This window comes from Bubalus kerabau, chromosome 19 (assembly GCF_029407905.1).
Source record: "Bubalus kerabau isolate K-KA32 ecotype Philippines breed swamp buffalo chromosome 19, PCC_UOA_SB_1v2, whole genome shotgun sequence".
Taxonomy (NCBI): Eukaryota; Metazoa; Chordata; class Mammalia; order Artiodactyla; family Bovidae; genus Bubalus; species Bubalus kerabau.
In genome coordinates, this window is record NC_073642.1 from 68,683,268 (window position 1) to 68,702,175 (window position 18,908).

Sequence of the window (18,908 nt, forward strand, 5' to 3'; positions counted from 1 at the left end):
AAATAATCACTCTTCTTAGCACTCTACAGAATTTTTTTTACTTGTAATGAGAACTTCTTATGTTTATCCTCTTCAGTTCAGTTCATTCGCTCCGTCGTGTCTGACTCTTTGCGACCCCATGAATCGCAGCACGCCAGGCCTCCCTGTCCATCACTAACTCCCAGAGTTCACTGACACCCACGTCCATCGAGTCAGTGATGCCATCCAGCCATCTCATCCCCTGTCGTCCCCTTCTCCTCCTGCCCCCGATCCCTCCCAGCATCAGAGTCTTTTCCAGTGAGTCAACTCTTCGCATGAGGTGGCCAAAGTACTGGAGTTTCAGCTTTAGCATCATTCCTTCCAAAGAAATCCCAGGGCTGATCTCCTTCAGAATGGACTGGTTGGATCTCCTTGCAGTCCAAGGGACTCTCAAGAGTCTTCTCCAACACCACAGTTCAAAAGCATCAATTCTTTGGCGCTCAGCCTTCTTCACAGTCCAACTCTCACATCCATACATGACCACAGGAAAAACCATAGCCTTGACTAGACGGACCTTTGTTGGGAAAGTAATGGCTCTGCTTTTCAATATGCTGTCTGCTGCTGCGTCGCTTCAGTCGTGTCCGACTCTGTGCAACCCCATAGACGGAAGCCCACCAGGCTCCCCCGTCCCTGGGATTCTCCACGCAAGAACACTGGAGTGGGTTGCCATTTCCTTCTCCAATGCATGAAAGTGAAAAGGGAAAGTGAAGTTGCTTAGTCATGTCTGACCCTTAGCGACCCCTTGGACTGCAGCCTACCAGGCTCCTCTGTCCATGGAAGTTTTCAGGCAAGAGAACTGGAGTGGGGTGCCATTGCCTTCTCCTAGGTTGGTCATAAACTTCCAAATATACAATATAGTTTTACTAACTATAGTCACCATGCTGTATATTGCATCCCCATGACTTATTTATTTAATGGAAGACTCCAAAAGTAATTTTGATAAGAATTTGCAGAGAATGAATAATTTTAAGGATATCCTGTAATCACATTTTCCCTGAAAGTTAACAGTGACACAGCCTTCCTCCAACCCTAAAGAAACTCCAGAGTCAGGATCCCACACTGTGCAGCTCCCTTGTCCTGTTCTGGGGAGGGGCTCATACAGGAGCCCGGAGAGTCTTGTCTGCTCTGTCCACTGACCTTGTGCTTCATCAGAATAAACACTGTATGGAAAGGCTTTTTATTTCGACTTCAATCATCATTCCATAGCCCTGCAGTTTAAATCCAGCCTTAAAGAAACTTGTTCCTTGCCTTCATAACGTCTGTTCCTTGGCTCTGCTCATCAGCACATCCTCTTTTGAAAATATATCCCAAGCATTATTAGCCACTCATATTTATTTATAAAGGAAAAAAGTATGTTGCTTTAATTTTCTCCCATTTGTCTTCAGAGTTTCCTTATACACGACCTGCTAATGTGGTAAAGGTGGTAAAGGTGGATCCTTTTAATCTTTTTTTTAAATTATATGATAAAAGTTGTGCCGTGACTTTTGTTCTCCTTTTTTTTAAATTTTTGAAAGTATTTAACTTTTAAAAATTGATGTGAAGTTCACGTAAAGTTCCCCTACATACAGTTAACCATTTGAAGCATTTATTCGGCGCATCTGATGCATGTTCAGCCTCTGCCTCTCTAGTTCGCAAACACCGCAGAACGCCCTGTGCTCATTGAGGAGTTCCTCCCCAGTCCGCCCTCCTCCAGCCCCTGCAGCCACTAACCTCTTTCTCTCCTGGTAGATGTGCCTCTTCTGGACATTTCATATAAGTGCACTTACACAAGCCTTTTGTGTCTGACTTCCTTCACTCACCATAATATTTTCAAGTTTCATCCAAGTTGTTGGATGAATTCATTCCTTTTTATATACACCACAGTTTATCTCCTTATCTGTCGATGGACATTGAGTGTGTTCCTACCCTTTGGTTATTATAAATAATGTTGCTGTAAGCGTTTGTGTACAAGTTTGTGTACCACAGCGGCACTTTTTTACGTCCTTACATATTCACGTCCTTGTTTCTCCACATTCTTGCCATATTTGTTATTTTCTAGTTTTCTTTTTGATTGTACCTCTCCTAGTGCATGTGAAGTGGTATCTCATTGTGGATTGGATTTGCATTTCCTAAATGACCAGTGGTATTCAGCATCTTTTCACATGGTTATTGGCCATTAGTAGGCCTTCGTTGGAAAAATGTCTGTTCTGTCCTTTGCCCTGTGTGACATATCTGAATCTCTTGTCAGATCCAAGATCATGCAGATTTATCTGTTTCATTTTTTTTTTTTATTTTTTTCTAATAGTTTTGCAGTGTTCTGATATTTTTAAATTTTTGTTTCATTTGTATATTTACCTTATAATCCTTGCTTTTTAATGTTTTAATTTGAAATTATTACCTTTTAAAAAGTGAATTTCTCTACCTTCCTGCTTCATTTTAAATAATCCATGAGTTATTACTCTATAGATTATTATAGCCAGCTTTTCAAAGTCACTTTTCCACAGCCATTTTTCATTATTGCAGGGGTACTGGAAGGTAGGAAAGAGGGTAGAGGTTGCTGCCTTTCTCTTCTTTTCTGATCTAGTGCCTAGTGCTGTTAATACTTTGTTGTAGTTTAGTCGCTAAGTCTTGTTTGACTCTTTTGTGACCCCTTGGACTGTAGCCCTTCGGGCTCCTCTGTCCATGGGATTTCCCTAGCAAGAATACTGGAGTGGGTTGCCATTTCCTTCTCCAGGGGACCTTCTCAAACCTGCATCTCCTGCATTGGCATGTGGATTCTTTACCACTGAGCCACCTGGGAAGCCCATTAATAATTCAGGTTTATTTAAAGACCAAGTACTCACGTTTATTTAAATAGGATTTTTTTTCCCTGTTGTATCATACTTACTAAATCGTTTAAGACCAAAATACCCTTTTTTTTAAATAGAGTAATACGGCATCGGGTGGAATGACGCGACGGAATACTTACGTTTGCAGTGAAAGAACTACAGCTGATAGACATTCAGTAATCCAGAATGGCAAAGAAAACAGGTATGGAATTCTACCTGTTTGCAAGAAAATGTGTTTTTCCCAAGAGAAATGGAAGGATGGTATTTACTTCTTAGTTTTTATAATCAAAATTCAAATAATAGTGGTAAGTATTCTCTAATGGTAAGTTAAATTTAAATGCAGTTCTAGTGAGATCCTAGAATTCCAAATTCCTCTCCTGGTCCAGAGCTTATTCTCGGGGGGCTGGGTGATGATTGGAAGGGTTGAGTTAAACCAGGGAGCTTTCCCAGGTGAAATAGGTGGTAAACTGTGCTTTAATTGTAGAACTATGAACAGGGAAATGGAGATTGCTTTGTGCACTTGAATATCTTGAACCAAGACTGGAAGCGGGGAAGGATGATGACCTGAGACAGGGAGCCACGCCTCAGGGACGTGGAGCACCAGATGGGGTGGGTGAGCCGTCTGTTATAGGTCAACAGTGTGCCAGAAGGGCCGGGTAGACAAGTAACACTGTAAAGGTGGTCTTCACCTTAAAAGAGACACACTTGAATATCCAGAGAAATGGAGAGTTCAGTCTTCTCAATGATTTTAATCTGGTAGAGAGGCAGTCTTAGATTGAATAAGCATGATTTTAAAATAGTAACAGTAATATATCAGCAAGGAATCATATCATACAGACCCCTTTCTAGGGGTTTCAAAATAAGAAAAGTAGGATTAAGTAGATCCAGCAACCATGCAGTCGAGTTCAGTTTGGGTGGAGAGAAAAGAGAGGAGAACATTGGCTTGGCAGAGCAGCTAAATATATTTGGTATAGAAAAGATTTCTCAAATGGGTATGGTTTTCCTTCTTCTGTTTTGGAAGAGTAGTATAAAACTAAATTCAGAATGATGAGATAAAGTGAGCAGAAAAGTTCTGAAATAGAAATCCATAAAATAAATTCACATCATCTTTCATTGTCCCCTGGCCTCTCAACTTGAACATTATTTGGTCATAGCACATTCTCATGTGTAGCATCAAAATTGTTTTTCTTCTTTTTCTGACATTTACTTTCTGAAATTGCACTGTAAAGTTTCTGTCCTTAGATCTCACTAGTCAAATGAAATGTTTGATCACTAACTTCTGTAACAACCTAAACAGAAATTCTATCATTTTTTTATCCTTAAAACCAGACTATTTTGTCATTCCCGTCTTCCACAGACCACTTATGTTTGAATTGACATGCAGGGAAAAGCTTGTTCTGTGAAATTACATTCATTCATTTTTTTCAGTGACTTTTTAGAAATATTTACATCTTGGTATTCTGTCTTTGAATCCTGTCTATGCTTGTTCTCTCCTAATAACTTGAGTAGAGCCACTGGGCTAGATAACTTACAGATTAATGATTGGTATGTTTATTTTTTTAATAGTAGTCTGTTCTTTGGTAAATTTTCTTTTATTACAGTTGCTTTCTCAAATCTATCAAATTGCTTGTAGTTTAGGGGACTGAGTAGGAGATACCAATAGAAGACTTAATTAGACAGAAGTTTCTTTCTTTTGCTTTTGGCTCCACAGAAGCCAGGATCGATCCTGGGTCCCTGCAGCGAAAGCGCCAAGGCCTGACCCTTGGATCACCGGGGAGTTCCCAGACATTTCTGTTAGGAATTTTAATCTGTAGAACTAGAAGCATGTTGTTTCATGACTATTGTTTTTTAAAAATTCTTCTAAATTGTTGAACTGCTCTCTCAGATTCCTCTTGAACTTTAGAATATACAGCTCTCTGAGGTACAGAGTCAGACTTTGCTTTAAAAGGCTGTTATGACCGCGATCTCTCTGCTCCCTCGACTTGGGTTTGTGCACATGGCTCTTCTGATTCTCCTCTCCTGCGGCTACACAGTTCACTCCTTGGAGACAGTTTTAAGAATACTCTTGATTTCTTTGGAGTCATTACCTGGTTTCTACCTGCAGATACCTTCCTCAGTGGGGCTGCCCCCTCCTTATCCAAACCTGGGCCTTGTTGCTCTGTTGGCATCAGTTATTTAAGTGCTCTCCTTCTGAAAGTGTTGTCTTTATCTTAGTAAACAGCCTCCTGCCACACAAAATGGGGCACATAATTTTAATAATACCTGGATTTTGTTTTTGTATCTTATAAATGAATTGAAAAATTAATGGAAAAATATTGGAGGTTTGAGTTCCAAACTAGTGGTCATATTTTTTTTTTACTTTCAGTTAAGGAAGACATTAAATGTGACCATTTTTCCACCCTTAAAATAGATGCTTGAGTCATAAATTATTCACAGAGCCTTCTCTGTGCACAGATGACTTCTTTGGAAGATTGTTGCTTTTTCCTCTCCTATAGATATATATACACACACATACACATCTTATTCCTTAACTAAAATACTAGTGAGGTACAGGATGCCTGGATCTAGGTTAACTTCTGGAAGAAAGACATGAATTCCTATTTTAGCCTTTAGTATGTTTGACTTTTTTCTTAAATATGTGAGTGTTGTTACAGAATTCCAACATAAGAATGACCATGGCTAATAAAAATTAGATGAGCAAAGAAGGTTTTGTCACAGTTAACACATGTATCTTTGGATTTTATTTTTAATTCTGCTTTTGCCCAATCACTGAGTATGCTTTGCATAAAGCATATTGGAATATTTCAATATGGAATAAAAGTCATATTAGACATATTTAGATATAAAGTCAAAAGATCAATAGGAACTTCACACAATTTGAATTTTAAGAAATAGTGCTATTTCTTTAAATAATGATTTTTTTCCCCTTGGACCCAGAACTGCTAAAAATATGATGCAACTACTGTTTTGTTTGTGTAAATTTTTGTGGGCTAGTCTGTGGAACATAACCAGCCTTTTTGCCACATTTCTGAGGAAAAAATTTTGTCCAGCTTTCACAACAACCAACTTGATGCAGCCCATTGTGAGCTGGGGTTGTTTGTTGTAAATTGAACTTTTGTGAGTTTGTACAAACATGAAATTCCACAAACATTTCTTGAGTTTACTGATTCCTAAATTGAAGTCCTAGGCTTGCTTTGAGAGTTTAAAAAAAAATCTGTTTTGTTGCTTGCTTTGTGGAGCTCGCAATATGACATGATTAAATTTCTAAAGAAATAATTCGTTTCATTGCTTTTAAGATTAAGCCAAAAATTGAATAATTTATAGTGAATATATCAATTTGCACTTCCTTTTTAAGAAGGTCTCTGACTCTAAGGAAGGTCAGTTTTTTGCTGCAAAGTACCTGTTCACGTAATCTTGCCTGCACTCTCCAGCCAGGGGGATAGCCCAGGGCGAATAGACTGAGCCTCTCCCCTTTCGGGATTCTGACTAAAACCATTTCCTCATCTGAGTCTTTGGGACCATTTATATATTCTCCAGAGAACATGCCAGGTAACCCCTACCACCTCTTCTTCCCCTGCTTTTTTTAATGCACTTACTGATCCTAGGTCCTAATTTGGGCAAGAGAATGTCAGCTGCTGGGCAGGGAAATAAAGCATGTTGACCCTTGAGCTGCTCTGAACAGATAATAAAGCACAAAGGACAGTTGAATTTATCTGTAGGACTTCCCTGGTGGCCCAGCTGGTAAAGTTATTTATCTGTAACTTAGTAAAGTAAACGTGTATGTATCTCTGTGTGTGTATGTCTATATGTGCATATTGGAAACAACAAAACATTTCTTCACATAGTTGAATCACTTAAGACTCTTATGTTGAGGTGGCAGAAACTCAGTCCAAACAAATTTAAATTAAAGGGCATCTATGAATTCTTGTAACTGAAAAAGTCCAGGGATAGAGTCAGGGTTTGTCTCCTAGTTTTGCTGCTTCTGCGGGAGTTCCCCGGGTGGGCTCAACAACATCCGCCTTGATGTTGTCCCACACTCAGCTCTGCTCAAGCAGAAGCCCTGGGGCAGTGTTGGTTTGGCTGTGGCCTGCCCATCTCTAAATCTGTCACTGGCCAGGATAGCAGGAAAATCCAGCAGGGAGTCAGCGACATGGGGAGACGGAGACCAAGAACCTATTTCTCCCAAAACAGAATTCAGGTGCCAAAGGGAAAAAAGTGTCAGAAACAAAAAAGCGAATCCGTGTTTATCTTTTATAAGGTGTTTGTACAGTTCTGTGACTGTATTCAAGTCACACCCAAGTCAGAGGGCAGGGTTGTCAAAGACACAGGGGCAAGCAGATCTTCTTGAGTGGTTTGTTGCACAGACCTGTCTCCTCCATATTGGGACTGCTGGAATTCCAGTGGCTCACCTCACTAACGTGCCTTCTCGGCTATTGAATATTCTTGAGCACCTGCTCTATCTGAGGCATACTGCTGACCGCAGAGCACCTGTCCACATGGTCTTGCACATACAAGGTGGGGTCACACTGAGGCTGCAGGCCGTGTTTGCAGAGCACACAAGAGACGAGTCACTGCAGTGCAGTGGGGTGTGCACAGCAGGTGCCGTCACTGAATACACAGAGGGAAAGGGGTGACTCCTGGTGAGAGAGGGCACTGGTGCAGCCTTCGTGGAGGGATAACTTCGGAGGTGAAATCTGATGAAAAGAGAAAAGATGTCAGCTCTCCAGACACAGAGACTAGTTCCTGCAAAAGTTCTTTGACCTGATGCATGACCAAGAGACGGCAGGTCATCTGATGGGCCAGAAAATCAAATTCTGGGAAGTAACAGTGGAAGGTCAAGCCTGGAGAGGTGGCAGGGTCGCAGGCAGACAGGCGCCTGAGGATGCGGCTCAGGTGCCAGGGTGAGGAGTCTGAACTTTATCCTGAAGAGGCTGTGTGCTTTTCCAAGGTTAAAAGCAGATAAGCGACAAGGACGAGGTCAGGTGTGTGTTTTAGGAAGTTCACAGCTATATGGTGGACAGACTGGAAAGTGTGAGATTGGAGAGCAGTGAAGACAGGTGGCCGAGGTCTGGGCCTGAGAGAGAGACGAAGCTCTGCACAGGGACCCTCAGGTGGGGAGGCGCGAGCCCAGTGAAGTGCTGTGGGGGGCTGACACCAACAGGAAGATCCAGCTGCTCTGCATGTCGGGCGTGAGGGGAAAACCTGACGTTTTCTAGGTTTCAGGCTTTGAGAGGATTTCTGCAGAGAGGCACTGAAAGAGTATGGTCAGAATTCTAAATCCCTGATTATCCTTAACTGCTCCCTTTGAAATTCCACGGACATGATGGCTGAGCTGGCATTAAGAACGAGAGAAGCCCTGGGTTGCTGTGTCCTGTAGCTGTGCCTGGTGGGACTGCTGATGTGTGGTCACGTGTGTCGCTCTTTCTCTGTCTGTAAACAGTTAATTTGCTCATATTAGTTTTCCCACCTTGAAAAAATGGGGCTTTGTTGACCTCTTAAGAATTGTGAGTGCTTTTTATAAAGAAGTCAGTGTGCTTTGAGTAGGAATGGTTTGATAACATAGGATACTTCGATACGTACAACTAGTTACTACTATAGCTGTAATTTTTCCAGTCCATTTAATGTATGACAGTGTGCTTGGGAACAGGTTGAGAGCACAGTGTACGTATTACAGATTCGCTTTGATTTGAATGGAGATATCTTTTAAGATAAGCTTTATTTTACACATAGCTCGGAGATCATCATCACTCTCACATAAATATTCAAACATGTACAGTGTTACTTTCTTTTCTTTAAAGCTAATAAACTTTTAAAAATTACTGGTTTTTAAAAAGCAGATACAGATTAGCAATTGCTACAGAATCCCCAAAACGAGTTTAAGAGATTTTTGTTCTTTGACAGAAATGAGATGGTTTGGGGAGGAAGGTAATGTGCTTTGAACAACAGGTTGCTCTTTTTGTCACTGGTCCATCATACTGTTGTTTCTGCCTCTGCCTGAACCCAAACCCCCTCCCAGCCTGACAGAAATGTTCGCTTACGCAGCTAGCCCTGCCTCTGTTTGTAAGACATCTTCCACCTGTCGGCTGAGACATCAGAAGTCGATGTCCATGTCAGCCTCTGGGCACCCCAAGATGATGTTACCTCCAATAGACAGTGAAGGAGATAACTTCAAGGCTATGTAAGAAAAATGCACATTCCTTGTGAAACTAATGTGTACCCACTGCTTCTTAATTTTGTGCTGTGGATATTACAGTCTAAGGTTTTGTTCCAGTTGTCCACAAAGTGTCCTTCCTGTGTGTGGTTTTAGTTACGCACATCCTGTCTCATGGTGTCCCTGGTCATCTTTGTATTTTCATGCCTCTTCATACTATAAAGGATGTAAGACATTCCCCTTTCTCTCCAAGTTGCTTTCAGCATGTGGGATTTTACAATACTTACGCCATTTTTGTGCTTCCGAAACTTTTTAGTTGCCTGTTCTTCAGTTTCACCTGCATAGCCTTTGTTTCTTTTGTATTGGCAGGGTTCTCTGCATGTAAGCAATTTGAGAGGGAAGCAAAGGAAAAGAAGCTTGAGTTAGCTGTTCTTTGTTCTAGAATTTCCCTGCATTAATCTTGTCCTTGAAAATATGTACGTATTGTTTCCTTCAACTCCATAAGGTGTTGTTTCACTGTGTACTATTCCTTTGGTACCCTTGGCCATTTAACTTACCTTTTGCTCTTAAGTCCTATAAAATACCCCTTGGATCTGGATTTATATACTGGTTATTTCTACTCTATATCAAAGGTATATTATGACTATAAATGTTTGTGTGCCCTGTTTGCTACGAAGCCAGGATTTTGTGAAGAAAGATCTAAGAGTCTGTCGTTTGCTGATCTCCTAGCACTATTCCTGACCAGAGAGCTCCGGTCGCTTCAACACACAGTATTAGCAGCAGCACCACCCCAGATCGAACCCGGTTCCCAAGAGGCACTGCCAGTCGTAGCACTTTCCACGGGCAGCCCCGGGAGCGGCGCACGGCCACGTACAATGGCCCACCTGCCTCGCCCAGCCTGTCCCATGAAGCCACACCGTTGTCGCAGACTCGAAGCCGAGGCTCCACTAATCTTTTTAGTAAATTAACTTCCAAACTCACAAGGAGGTAAGTGCCAGGTGGTGCTGGTTGGTTGGAGCAAACACAAGGGCAAAAGGAGAAATGTTTTCCCCTCCATTATGTGAAGCCACTGCCCAGATGCTTTTCATTCTGCCTTTAGCTCACATTTTTCTGGTTTGTATATCTAACTCTGTACTTCTAAAACCTTTTAGAAGAGAAATTATAGAGCCCCGAGTCCTTTTCACAACACTGAAAGTTCTCTAGCGTTTGGGAAATTGTTGTTCCTTAATTACCGTTTCTGTTAATCATACACCTCTCCACATGGCGCGTGCACTGCAATTTAGCAAAACCCCAGATCTGCTGTCATCCAGCGGCTGGTGCCCTGCAAGCTGCCACTGAGGAAAACTGTGTGGTCTGACCCCCAGTAGACACAGAGGGGAGACACAGTGCCTCTTCTCTCATTTCATCCCAGTGTCATGGAGGAGCACTAAGTTCCTGGGAGCTTAGATCTGGACATTGCTCTCTGTTGGCCTCAGGTATAACGAGAACAAAGCCGCATTCTTCTGTTGTGTAGTTTTGGAGATAAAGTCCCTGCTTTATCCCCAGGAAGAACTAGTATCTGGTCATGTATGAAATCTTTTGTTTGTCCAGTTGACTGTCAGCTGGGGCCTTGGGAGATCTCTAAGGCGCTTTCCTTGCAGAAGCTAGTCTAGAGGTTGCTAAGCCTGGAAACATTGGCCACTACGAGAGGACAGAGAGAAGACAGCACGGCGCACTGCGCTCAAGAAAGCGAGGGCACCTTTAGCCAGGGCCACTCGCCGGGAGCCTCCACCCGCTGCAGTTCCGGGATACCTGGAGGAAGTCCTCTGTACTGGAGCCTCTCTGTGCAGTAGCCTCTTCTCCAGGTGTCCTGCAGATTTGCCTGTGAGGCCCTCACAGGGCAGTGATGGGGCCTTCCCAGCGTCTGGAATGATAGATGCCCTCCTCATTCCTCACTTCTCTGCACTCCCTGTGGTGCATTATCCTGCTGATGTGTTCCATTCCATCTTTGTTACTTAACTGTAAGCTGGATATCACTTGGCAGTCTCCTTAATGCTTCCAGTGATGTTATTTTAAATCCGCCATCTAAAACTTAGACAAAATGGGGCTTTCCTGGCAGTCCACTGATGAACACTTCACCTTCCAATGCAGGGGGTGAGGATTCAATCCCTGGTTGGGGAACTAAGACCCCACATGCCTCAGGGCCAAAAAGACAAATTGTGAGACAAAAACATAGTAACAAATTCAGTAAAGACTTTAAAAATGGTCCACATCAAAAATAAAAAAAAATTCAGACAAGTCACATTAAGCTATCTTTCCCTAGATTATCTGTTCATTGTCAGGATGTTGAATACCAGATTAAGGAGGACTTCAGATACCCATTGGCAATTGACTAGAGGTCAGAGGAATAAAAAGTTTCTGGTCTACTCTCTTATTCTCTTCGTAGCCCTTTTGCTGAGACCTCCCATTCCAGGATGGGCTAAAGAGCAGAGTGGTCCAAGGGGCCTTTACAGATTCGGGGCACCCATTTGTGAGCAGCAGGAGAGACAATGAGTTCAACCCAAGGAGAGTCTGATGACCTCAGAATAACGCATTGCTTCCTTTCAGGGTCATTCCAGGGGCTCTCCCAAGCCTCCCTGTGCCTTAGCTCCTTCCTCGGAGACGAGGCTGCTTAGTATCAACTGGTATTTTGCCTTCTGGTGCCCCAGCCCAGAGAGGGGCTGTGGCAGTCAGGTACACTGTCTAAGCTCCGGTCACAGGATGATCAGCTTTGTGTCCTTAGGCTTTGGTCTCAGATGGGCTCTTTAAATAAAGCCTTGCACATCATTAAAATCCTTGTATTTATTTGTCTCCTTTGTGTTCTTTTTCTTTTGTCTTGAATTCTATCATTGATAAAAGTAATATCAGCCACAATACATCAAATAACTTATTATGTGCTAACAAATAGAGGTCTGTACATTTATCGATATGGAGATACTTGTTTTATATACCTGTGTATGTGCGTATACACACATACATTCTCTCTCACACATTTAATCTCCACAGTCTACCCCGTGGAGTACACATTATCCCCAGTTCTATAGAAGAAACTGGAGGTAAGATTCAGAGAGACTAAGGCACATGTTCAAGATCCCACGGTAGAAGAATGCTGAGTCAGGTCCATGCTTCCAGGAGAGGCCCTTGATCCCCACCACATAGTGTCCCTGGGAGGGAACAGTGAAGGGCTGTTGTGGATGTGAGTCCTTTTCCCTCATTTTCTAATTGTTTATTTTATGTATTTGAATTGAAATTGAAGGCTGGGGCTCCTTGTTAAAAATATTCTAGAGAGGGTCATCTAACTATGATTTCCACCCCCAGGTTTTTTCAGAAAGTCTTGTTCGTTAGTTTGCAGGCAGACTTGGAGCCTCCCGAGGTGCTGTACTTCTGTTGTAGTCAGTTCACTCTTAAAAGCAGCCAGCGTCCTTGCTGCTTCAGCAGCATCTTATCCTCCCCTAATGATGGTGCTGATCAAAGTGCTAATGCCTGAAAGGCTCAGGTGTGGGCACTCGAATGCCGCAGGGGAGACCTGCCGGGACGTGGCAGAACAGGGCCTGGTGTCCGAGCTCGCCCTCTGCCCCCGGCTGCGCACTGGATAGTGTGAGTGCTTTAGAGAGCCCGTTCCCCGCACGCGCAGGGCCCTGTGCCCCAAGACTTCCTCCTCTTGATCCCTCAAGGGGTTTGTGAGAGGACAAGTTAAAATCAGTCCTATGACTCCTGAGCAGTCCCCTTGACTTTTCTCAGGTAGAAAAATTGGAAATGAAAATAGGTCTTAAAGACCTTTTAATCAGTTTTCACAGGCATGTTTCCTACTGTGTGTAATCCATAGTGTACTACTGTTGATCTGAGTATGGAGTAGATGGTGGTTATCTCCAGTAGTTGTGTACTTTTCAAATTGGTAGGTATCTGAAGCAGTGCCAAAGTCATCCCAAATTAGAGAAAAATAAAACAACAAAAAGAAAACTATTAATTCAGTCACAGCAAAATACTTATGCGTACTTCCTGTGCTGCCACAGATCTGAGATTTAGAAATATCAGCAGTTGGACAAGCCCAGGACGCATTCACCCAGGAATGCTTATCGTGTGATCATACAGACCTGAGCCACAGCTGGAAGTTTTCTTTCGTCAAATTCAGTTCAGTACAACCTAAACATCTCCTTAAATTTTTTAACAAGCAGAGTCAGTTCTTTTAAATACAGCTCTTTCAGTGTATTACTTAAAAATGAAACCCCCAATGTTGTCATTTAATTTTCTATCATTTTGGTATAAAAGCTTTAAAAAGTCTACTTCATTTTAAACTCCCAGAAGCTTATTACAGTGCTGTATGTCAATTATATCAAAACTGGAAGGGAAAAAAAAATTTCCAATGACTTTTTTTCCCTCTCATTAAAAAGTGATTTATATCGAGTCACTGTAATAAGTATTGATTCTCTTCATGGATAAACATTTTATAATGACATTTTTAATGTTTCTGAATAAGGTGATATTTTTTGTTCAAAGATATTTTGAAAATTGAGAAATGTTATTTTATTTCTAGTACATTGAAAATAGCTTTTCTTTAATACAAGATGTTGAATTTTATTATCTTAAGGTGTACCCATCTGAAGAACCTTAAAAAATTTAATTGTAGATACTGTCAATATTTACTGCTAGGTTTTTTCTTATTAGTACAGATTTTTTTATATTTAAAAGACACTCAGTTATTTGTGATAATTTTACTTTTTCATCAGATGTCATTGTTTTCATTGTTCATTGGGCAGGAGAGGAGCCCTGTTTTACTTGCTGGTTTTATTCTGTGTGTAATTAACTATTTAACTGTGCAAGTCATTTTTGTTAATTTTTTTTTTTTTTGGCTTAATTTCTTTTAGAAACATGTCATTCAGGTTTATCAAAAGGTAGGATTTATATATACACATTTTTTATTCAATCCTCACCCCGAAATGGCTCCTGCAATTAACATCAGGTTTGGCTTTGTAGCCCTGTTTTTTTCCTTGAAAACTAAACTTTCTGCTGAGAACTAAATACTTATTTCTTTGAAAGGAAATTGGAGAGAAAGAGATTAACTCTGTCAGGCATCTTAAAAGGGACTGTTGCACCCATGTAACAAGAGGCCTACGCATGCTCTGTGCATTTTCTTCCTTTGGTAGAATTGTTTAGCATCCAAATAATTCTTCTTCATACTAATAACACTTAGCATGCTTCTGTTGGAAGAATGAGATGTTCAGTAACAATATGCAATTAATGATTAGCTCCAGGCATGCAAAAGGTAAGTGGTAATTGTGTTGATTTTTTTTTTTTTTTTTTTTTAATTTCATGGAGGATTGCATTAGGGAAAAGCTAAGAGTTGTAGAGTAAATAGTATTGTATCTAAAAGGCACTTTCCACCAACCTCTGAAGAAAGTATGTCTTATTCTAGTAAATGTTACTCTTACTAGGTGGATATTTTGTGATGTGACAGTCAAGAGACCAGGGGCACTGCTCACACTTTCAGGACACACGCCCTTCAGGGGAAAGTGGCCATTGCAGCCTTGTTGTGCCCGCACCTCTCAGTTCCCCAGAGGCCAGGCCATGGGTTTACCTGAGATGCCACAAGTGGGTCACAGAGAGGCTTTATTCACGGGAGTTCTTTGTCAGAAACTGCAGGAAGAGTGCTTTCTTCCTTCCTTCTTTCCACTCTGATGATGTAATTGGAAACGCACTGTACTTTGGGGCTGGAGATGGAAATGGCAACCCACTCCAGTATTCTTGCCTGGAGAATCCCCATGGACAGAGGAGCCTGGTTAGCTACTGTTCATAGGGTCACAAAGAGTCGGACATGACTTGGTGACTAAGCACATACTTTGGGGAGTGATTAAAAAGTCAGAATAACTCCACTAGAAAGCCATGCATGTGCAGAGATTCCAGAACTGGGCAGGAATACCTGTTGTGTATATGAAGCAGATGTGCAGCCTGCCTCCTGCACAGCCTTTGTGGGCACACAGATGGTTTTTGGCTGAGTCACACCTACGAGAGTAAGAATTGTAATGAGCTCAACAGGTGACCAAAAAGTGCTTCGGGTTCGTTTTATAATGTCTGTTTATATTGGGGTTGGTCGTGTTCTGGTGTGTAAGATTTCTTTTCTCTTTCCCACTTCTCTGTGCTTCTGCCTTCTATTCATTGAGGCTTCCAACTGAATATGAGAGGAACGGGAGATATGAGGGCTCCAGGTGAGGGAAATGATTTTTACTTAAAATATTTTATAGGTATTTACTTCATTTCTGTGGCAGAGGCAACACTTTTCGAACGTTCTGCGTCATATCCTTGCTCCACGTGGGGTTGCTTAGGGAGGGCAGCAGTCTGTGGTCAGGAAGCGTGTGTGCTGGTGCCCGGCGGCCACGCGAGGGCGCTGCGGTGCCACCGCCGCCTGCACACCGCCCAGCCCCGTCGGGTTCACGCTGATGTTTAGGTGTTAAGGTGCCATTCCTCCTGCCTGCGCGCCTCTGAGGTCCAGGAGTCTGGCAGCACTGTCGACATGTGAATACTCCTGGCCTAGTTCTGGTCTCGAGGAAGGAAAGCAGAATATTCAGGAGAATGTTCTTCTTTTCTTTTTTTTTTTTTTTGGGCCTTGCAACGTGGCTTGTGGGATCTTAGTTCCCAGAACAGGGATTGAACTCGAACCCTGGCCCCAGCAGTAAAAACACTGAGTCCTAACCACTGGACCTCCAGGATTAAGTGTGTGTTTTTTCGTGTGTGTGTGTATATATATATAAAATAATTATGTGGGGCATTCCCAGGAGGTCCAGTGGTTAGGACTCTGAACTTTCACTACCAACAGCCTGAATTCAGTCCCTGTTCGGGGAACTAAGATCCCACAAGCCATGCAGTACAGCCAAAAACATGAAAAAAGAATGATTATGTGGTTGAGTGGGTTTTGCTTTTAAGTTTTGTTTAGCTGTCAGTGCATGGATTTGGCTGCAGAGAGAGTGACCAGATGGACTCAGGACTCTAGATTTCTTCCACTTGGGCCCCTTTTTTATACCGGTCACCACCGTGCTGTTTGAGGTCCTTGTTAGCTTTCTTCCTGAGGCACAACTCTGGTCATATGACTTCCCTGAATGGAAGCCTGCGGTGGCCCCATCGCCTGATCGAGCATGTCCACACGAGGCCCTGTGTGGCCTCAGCAGCTTCAGTTTCCCCCACACACAACCTCCTCAGCTGAGCAGAAGTCTGGGGCGAGAGCCAGGCAGCACCCCCAGCCTGCCCTGGAGCAGGTCTAGCTGCCCTGAGTTTGTTTCCAGCCCTGGTGGGGGCGGGACAGACCCTTCTTCCTGGTGTGCTGAGGATCAGGGGCTCGGGACACATTCTGTGATTGCCTCTGCTCAGCAGGCAGGCTTAAACCACCTCCATCATGTTGTTGAAAGCCCCCGGGCTCTTCATAGCTCTCCTCAGACGCTGCTCCCCACCCCTGCCCTTCCTGTCCCTTCTCTCAGTCCTCCCGCGAGGCGGGCTCTGCCTCTCTGCGACTAGCAGACTGCCCGTGCCTCACCTGTGCTGCGGCTGTGTCCCTGACCCCAGCTCTGAGTGCCTTTGCTTTTTTTTTATAATAGCCTATGTCATATTTAACAGCACTTTATACTTAAGAAGCTTTCAAACAGTTTTGGTAGATGTGAACCAAACTGCGTATTCTCCTAGCAGGTGGATGACAGGGAGGGCTGCGTACATAGTAAAACCCATAGTCCACCCTTAGCACTGATGAATTTGCCAAAGGATTGAGTGTATTAACATACATACACTGGGAGGTTTTAATGATCGAGAGTGATAGGTATTCACCATCCTAATTGAGACCTCCAGAAACACACAGGAGAACGTAAGTAGCGGTTCCCGGCAGTAATGATTAAATGCTGCGGAGCAGACCTGGTGGGCGCCTGTTGGAGTTCCTCAGAGAGCCGTGCCTGGGGCCGCAGCCTGCACTTTGTGAGTCTGTAGGGTTTGCATTTAGACCAGTCATTTTAGTGCTCAGCAGCAAATTAGTCTCAACATGTCACTTTCCTATTTCAGTAGTAAGAATTATTTTTAACTGTGATGTGTTAGAAGTTTAAATGAACAGAATAGAAGGAAAAATGCTGAGGTTTTTGTAGGGGTCTGAGAGAATGGCCCAACTGCCACCCAGCTCTGTTTAGCAACTGGGGCCATTTACAGGGAAAGTGATTTTAAACTCTGTTGTCACTGATTGTCCTGAATAACAGTGACAGTGGAGGTTATGATGAGTTGAATTTTTAAAAACTCGTGGGAAAAGCAGCCAGGCAGGGCAGAACTGGAGGCTGGCCTACTAACGCCACCTCCCCGAGCTGGGCCTGTGAAGGGCTGTGATGGGCCTTGCCGCCTGCAGCCAGCCCGGATGACAAGGGCTGGGCTCTTGGAGATGTGCTCAGATCACTCTCTACCTTGCCTGACTCCCAAGGATTCTGTTTAACAAATTATTTTCTTAATTTTCACCAGATGACTGGTGAAGATTTTTCAGCCAGGTAGATTTTTTGTGTCTTGGCTTATGATGGGATGGGAGAATGGATAGATAGATGAATGCTTCTCACAGAAGGAACTGATTACCAACGGTGAGCCTCTGCAGGAACGACCCAGGAATCGTTTATCGTGCTGCATTGAGCTAGCTAGAATAGGGAAGGCGGGGTTTCCTGTGCCGTTAAGAATAAACCTGCCACTGTGCATTTCAGTCGCAACGTGTCTGCTGAGCAAAAGGAGGAAAACAAAGAAGCAAAACCTCGTTCCCTGCGCTTCACCTGGAGCATGAAAACCACTAGTTCCATGGATCCCAATGACATGATGCGGGAAATCCGCAAAGTGCTGGACGCCAATAACTGCGACTATGAGCAGAGAGAGCGCTTCTTACTCTTCTGTGTCCACGGCGATGGGCACGCGGAGAACCTCGTGCAGTGGGAGATGGAGGTGTGCAAGCTGCCAAGACTGTCTCTGAACGGGGTCCGGTTTAAGCGGATATCAGGGACGTCCATAGCTTTCAAAAATATCGCTTCCAAAATTGCCAATGAGCTAAAGCTGTAACCCAGTAATTATGGTGTAAATTAAGTAGCAATTTAAAGTGTTTTCCTGAACACTGATGGAAATGTATAGAATAATATTTAGGCAATAACGTCTGCATCTTCTTAATCATGATATTAAAGTCTAAGGACGAGCGCACGCCTGGGAGCGAAAGCTGGCCTTTTTTCTACGAATGCACTACATTAAAGACGTGTGACACGCGTGCCCTCTGTCTCCTCTCCGTTGCCTGAAGTCAGCGTGTGACACCTGTCTCCACGGGCCTCCTGTCTGTGCGGGTGTGAGCGTGCACGGTGTGCGTGTGTGTAGTGCTACAGAAGCATCTCCTTACACTGGCAGCCAGAGTTTTTATGAGTACCTCTGTGGGAGATTATTTGGTGCTAAAACATTAAAATTGCCAAGGAGGAAAATACTGAGTTACTACTAAGAATTAACTTTAAGACTAGTTGATAATTAATACAGGTTTACAGTTCATGCCTGTGGTTTTGTGTTTGATGTTTTGTGGGGTTTTTTTTTAGTGCAAAAGGTTTAAATTTATAGTTGTGAACATTGCTTGTGTGTTTTTCTAAGTAGATTTCACAAGATAATTAAAAATTCACTTTTTCTCAGTAAAATCTTGCTTTGTCTCCTGATGCTGTATTTAAGACTCAGATTAAGGCAGTGACTAAAAGTATGTGTTTTTGCCTCCACCACCACCTTGAACAAAAGCAAATGGAAAGCGTGTGAAGGCCAGGCCACTTTTTCTTATTGTGGATCCTAATATTTTGTCATTTCTAGCATCTTCTTTCCCCAAAGGCACTGAAGGGAGAAGACGGCCCACATGGCGACCAGAGCTGGATGGGAGTGGGGCGTGGCTGTCTGCCTCACCC

At 43.0% G+C, this 18,908-nt stretch overlaps 1 protein-coding gene across 11 annotated transcripts in view; it reads left to right on the top strand.

The window, feature by feature from the left end:
• The window catches only part of MARK3 (microtubule affinity regulating kinase 3), a 114,977-nt gene extending 96,324 nt beyond the window's left edge, over nucleotides 1-18,653 (top strand). For 5 of the 11 annotated variants that reach the window (XM_055556441.1, XM_055556439.1, XM_055556449.1 and 2 more), the window contains 6 exons: nucleotides 2,924-3,027; nucleotides 8,842-9,003; nucleotides 9,706-9,963; nucleotides 13,860-13,886; nucleotides 15,153-15,197; nucleotides 17,700-18,653. In XM_055556441.1, the coding sequence (XP_055412416.1) occupies nucleotides 2,924-3,027; nucleotides 8,842-9,003; nucleotides 9,706-9,963; nucleotides 13,860-13,886; nucleotides 15,153-15,197; nucleotides 17,700-18,045 (942 nt within the window). In that variant the 3' untranslated portion in view covers nucleotides 18,046-18,653. The remainder of the gene's footprint in view (nucleotides 1-2,923; nucleotides 3,028-8,841; nucleotides 9,004-9,705; nucleotides 9,964-13,859; nucleotides 13,887-15,152; nucleotides 15,198-17,699) is intronic. The other 6 variants (XM_055556446.1, XM_055556447.1, XM_055556440.1 and 3 more) reach the window with 5 other exon arrangements.
• Nucleotides 18,654-18,908: the final 255 nt, after the last annotated feature.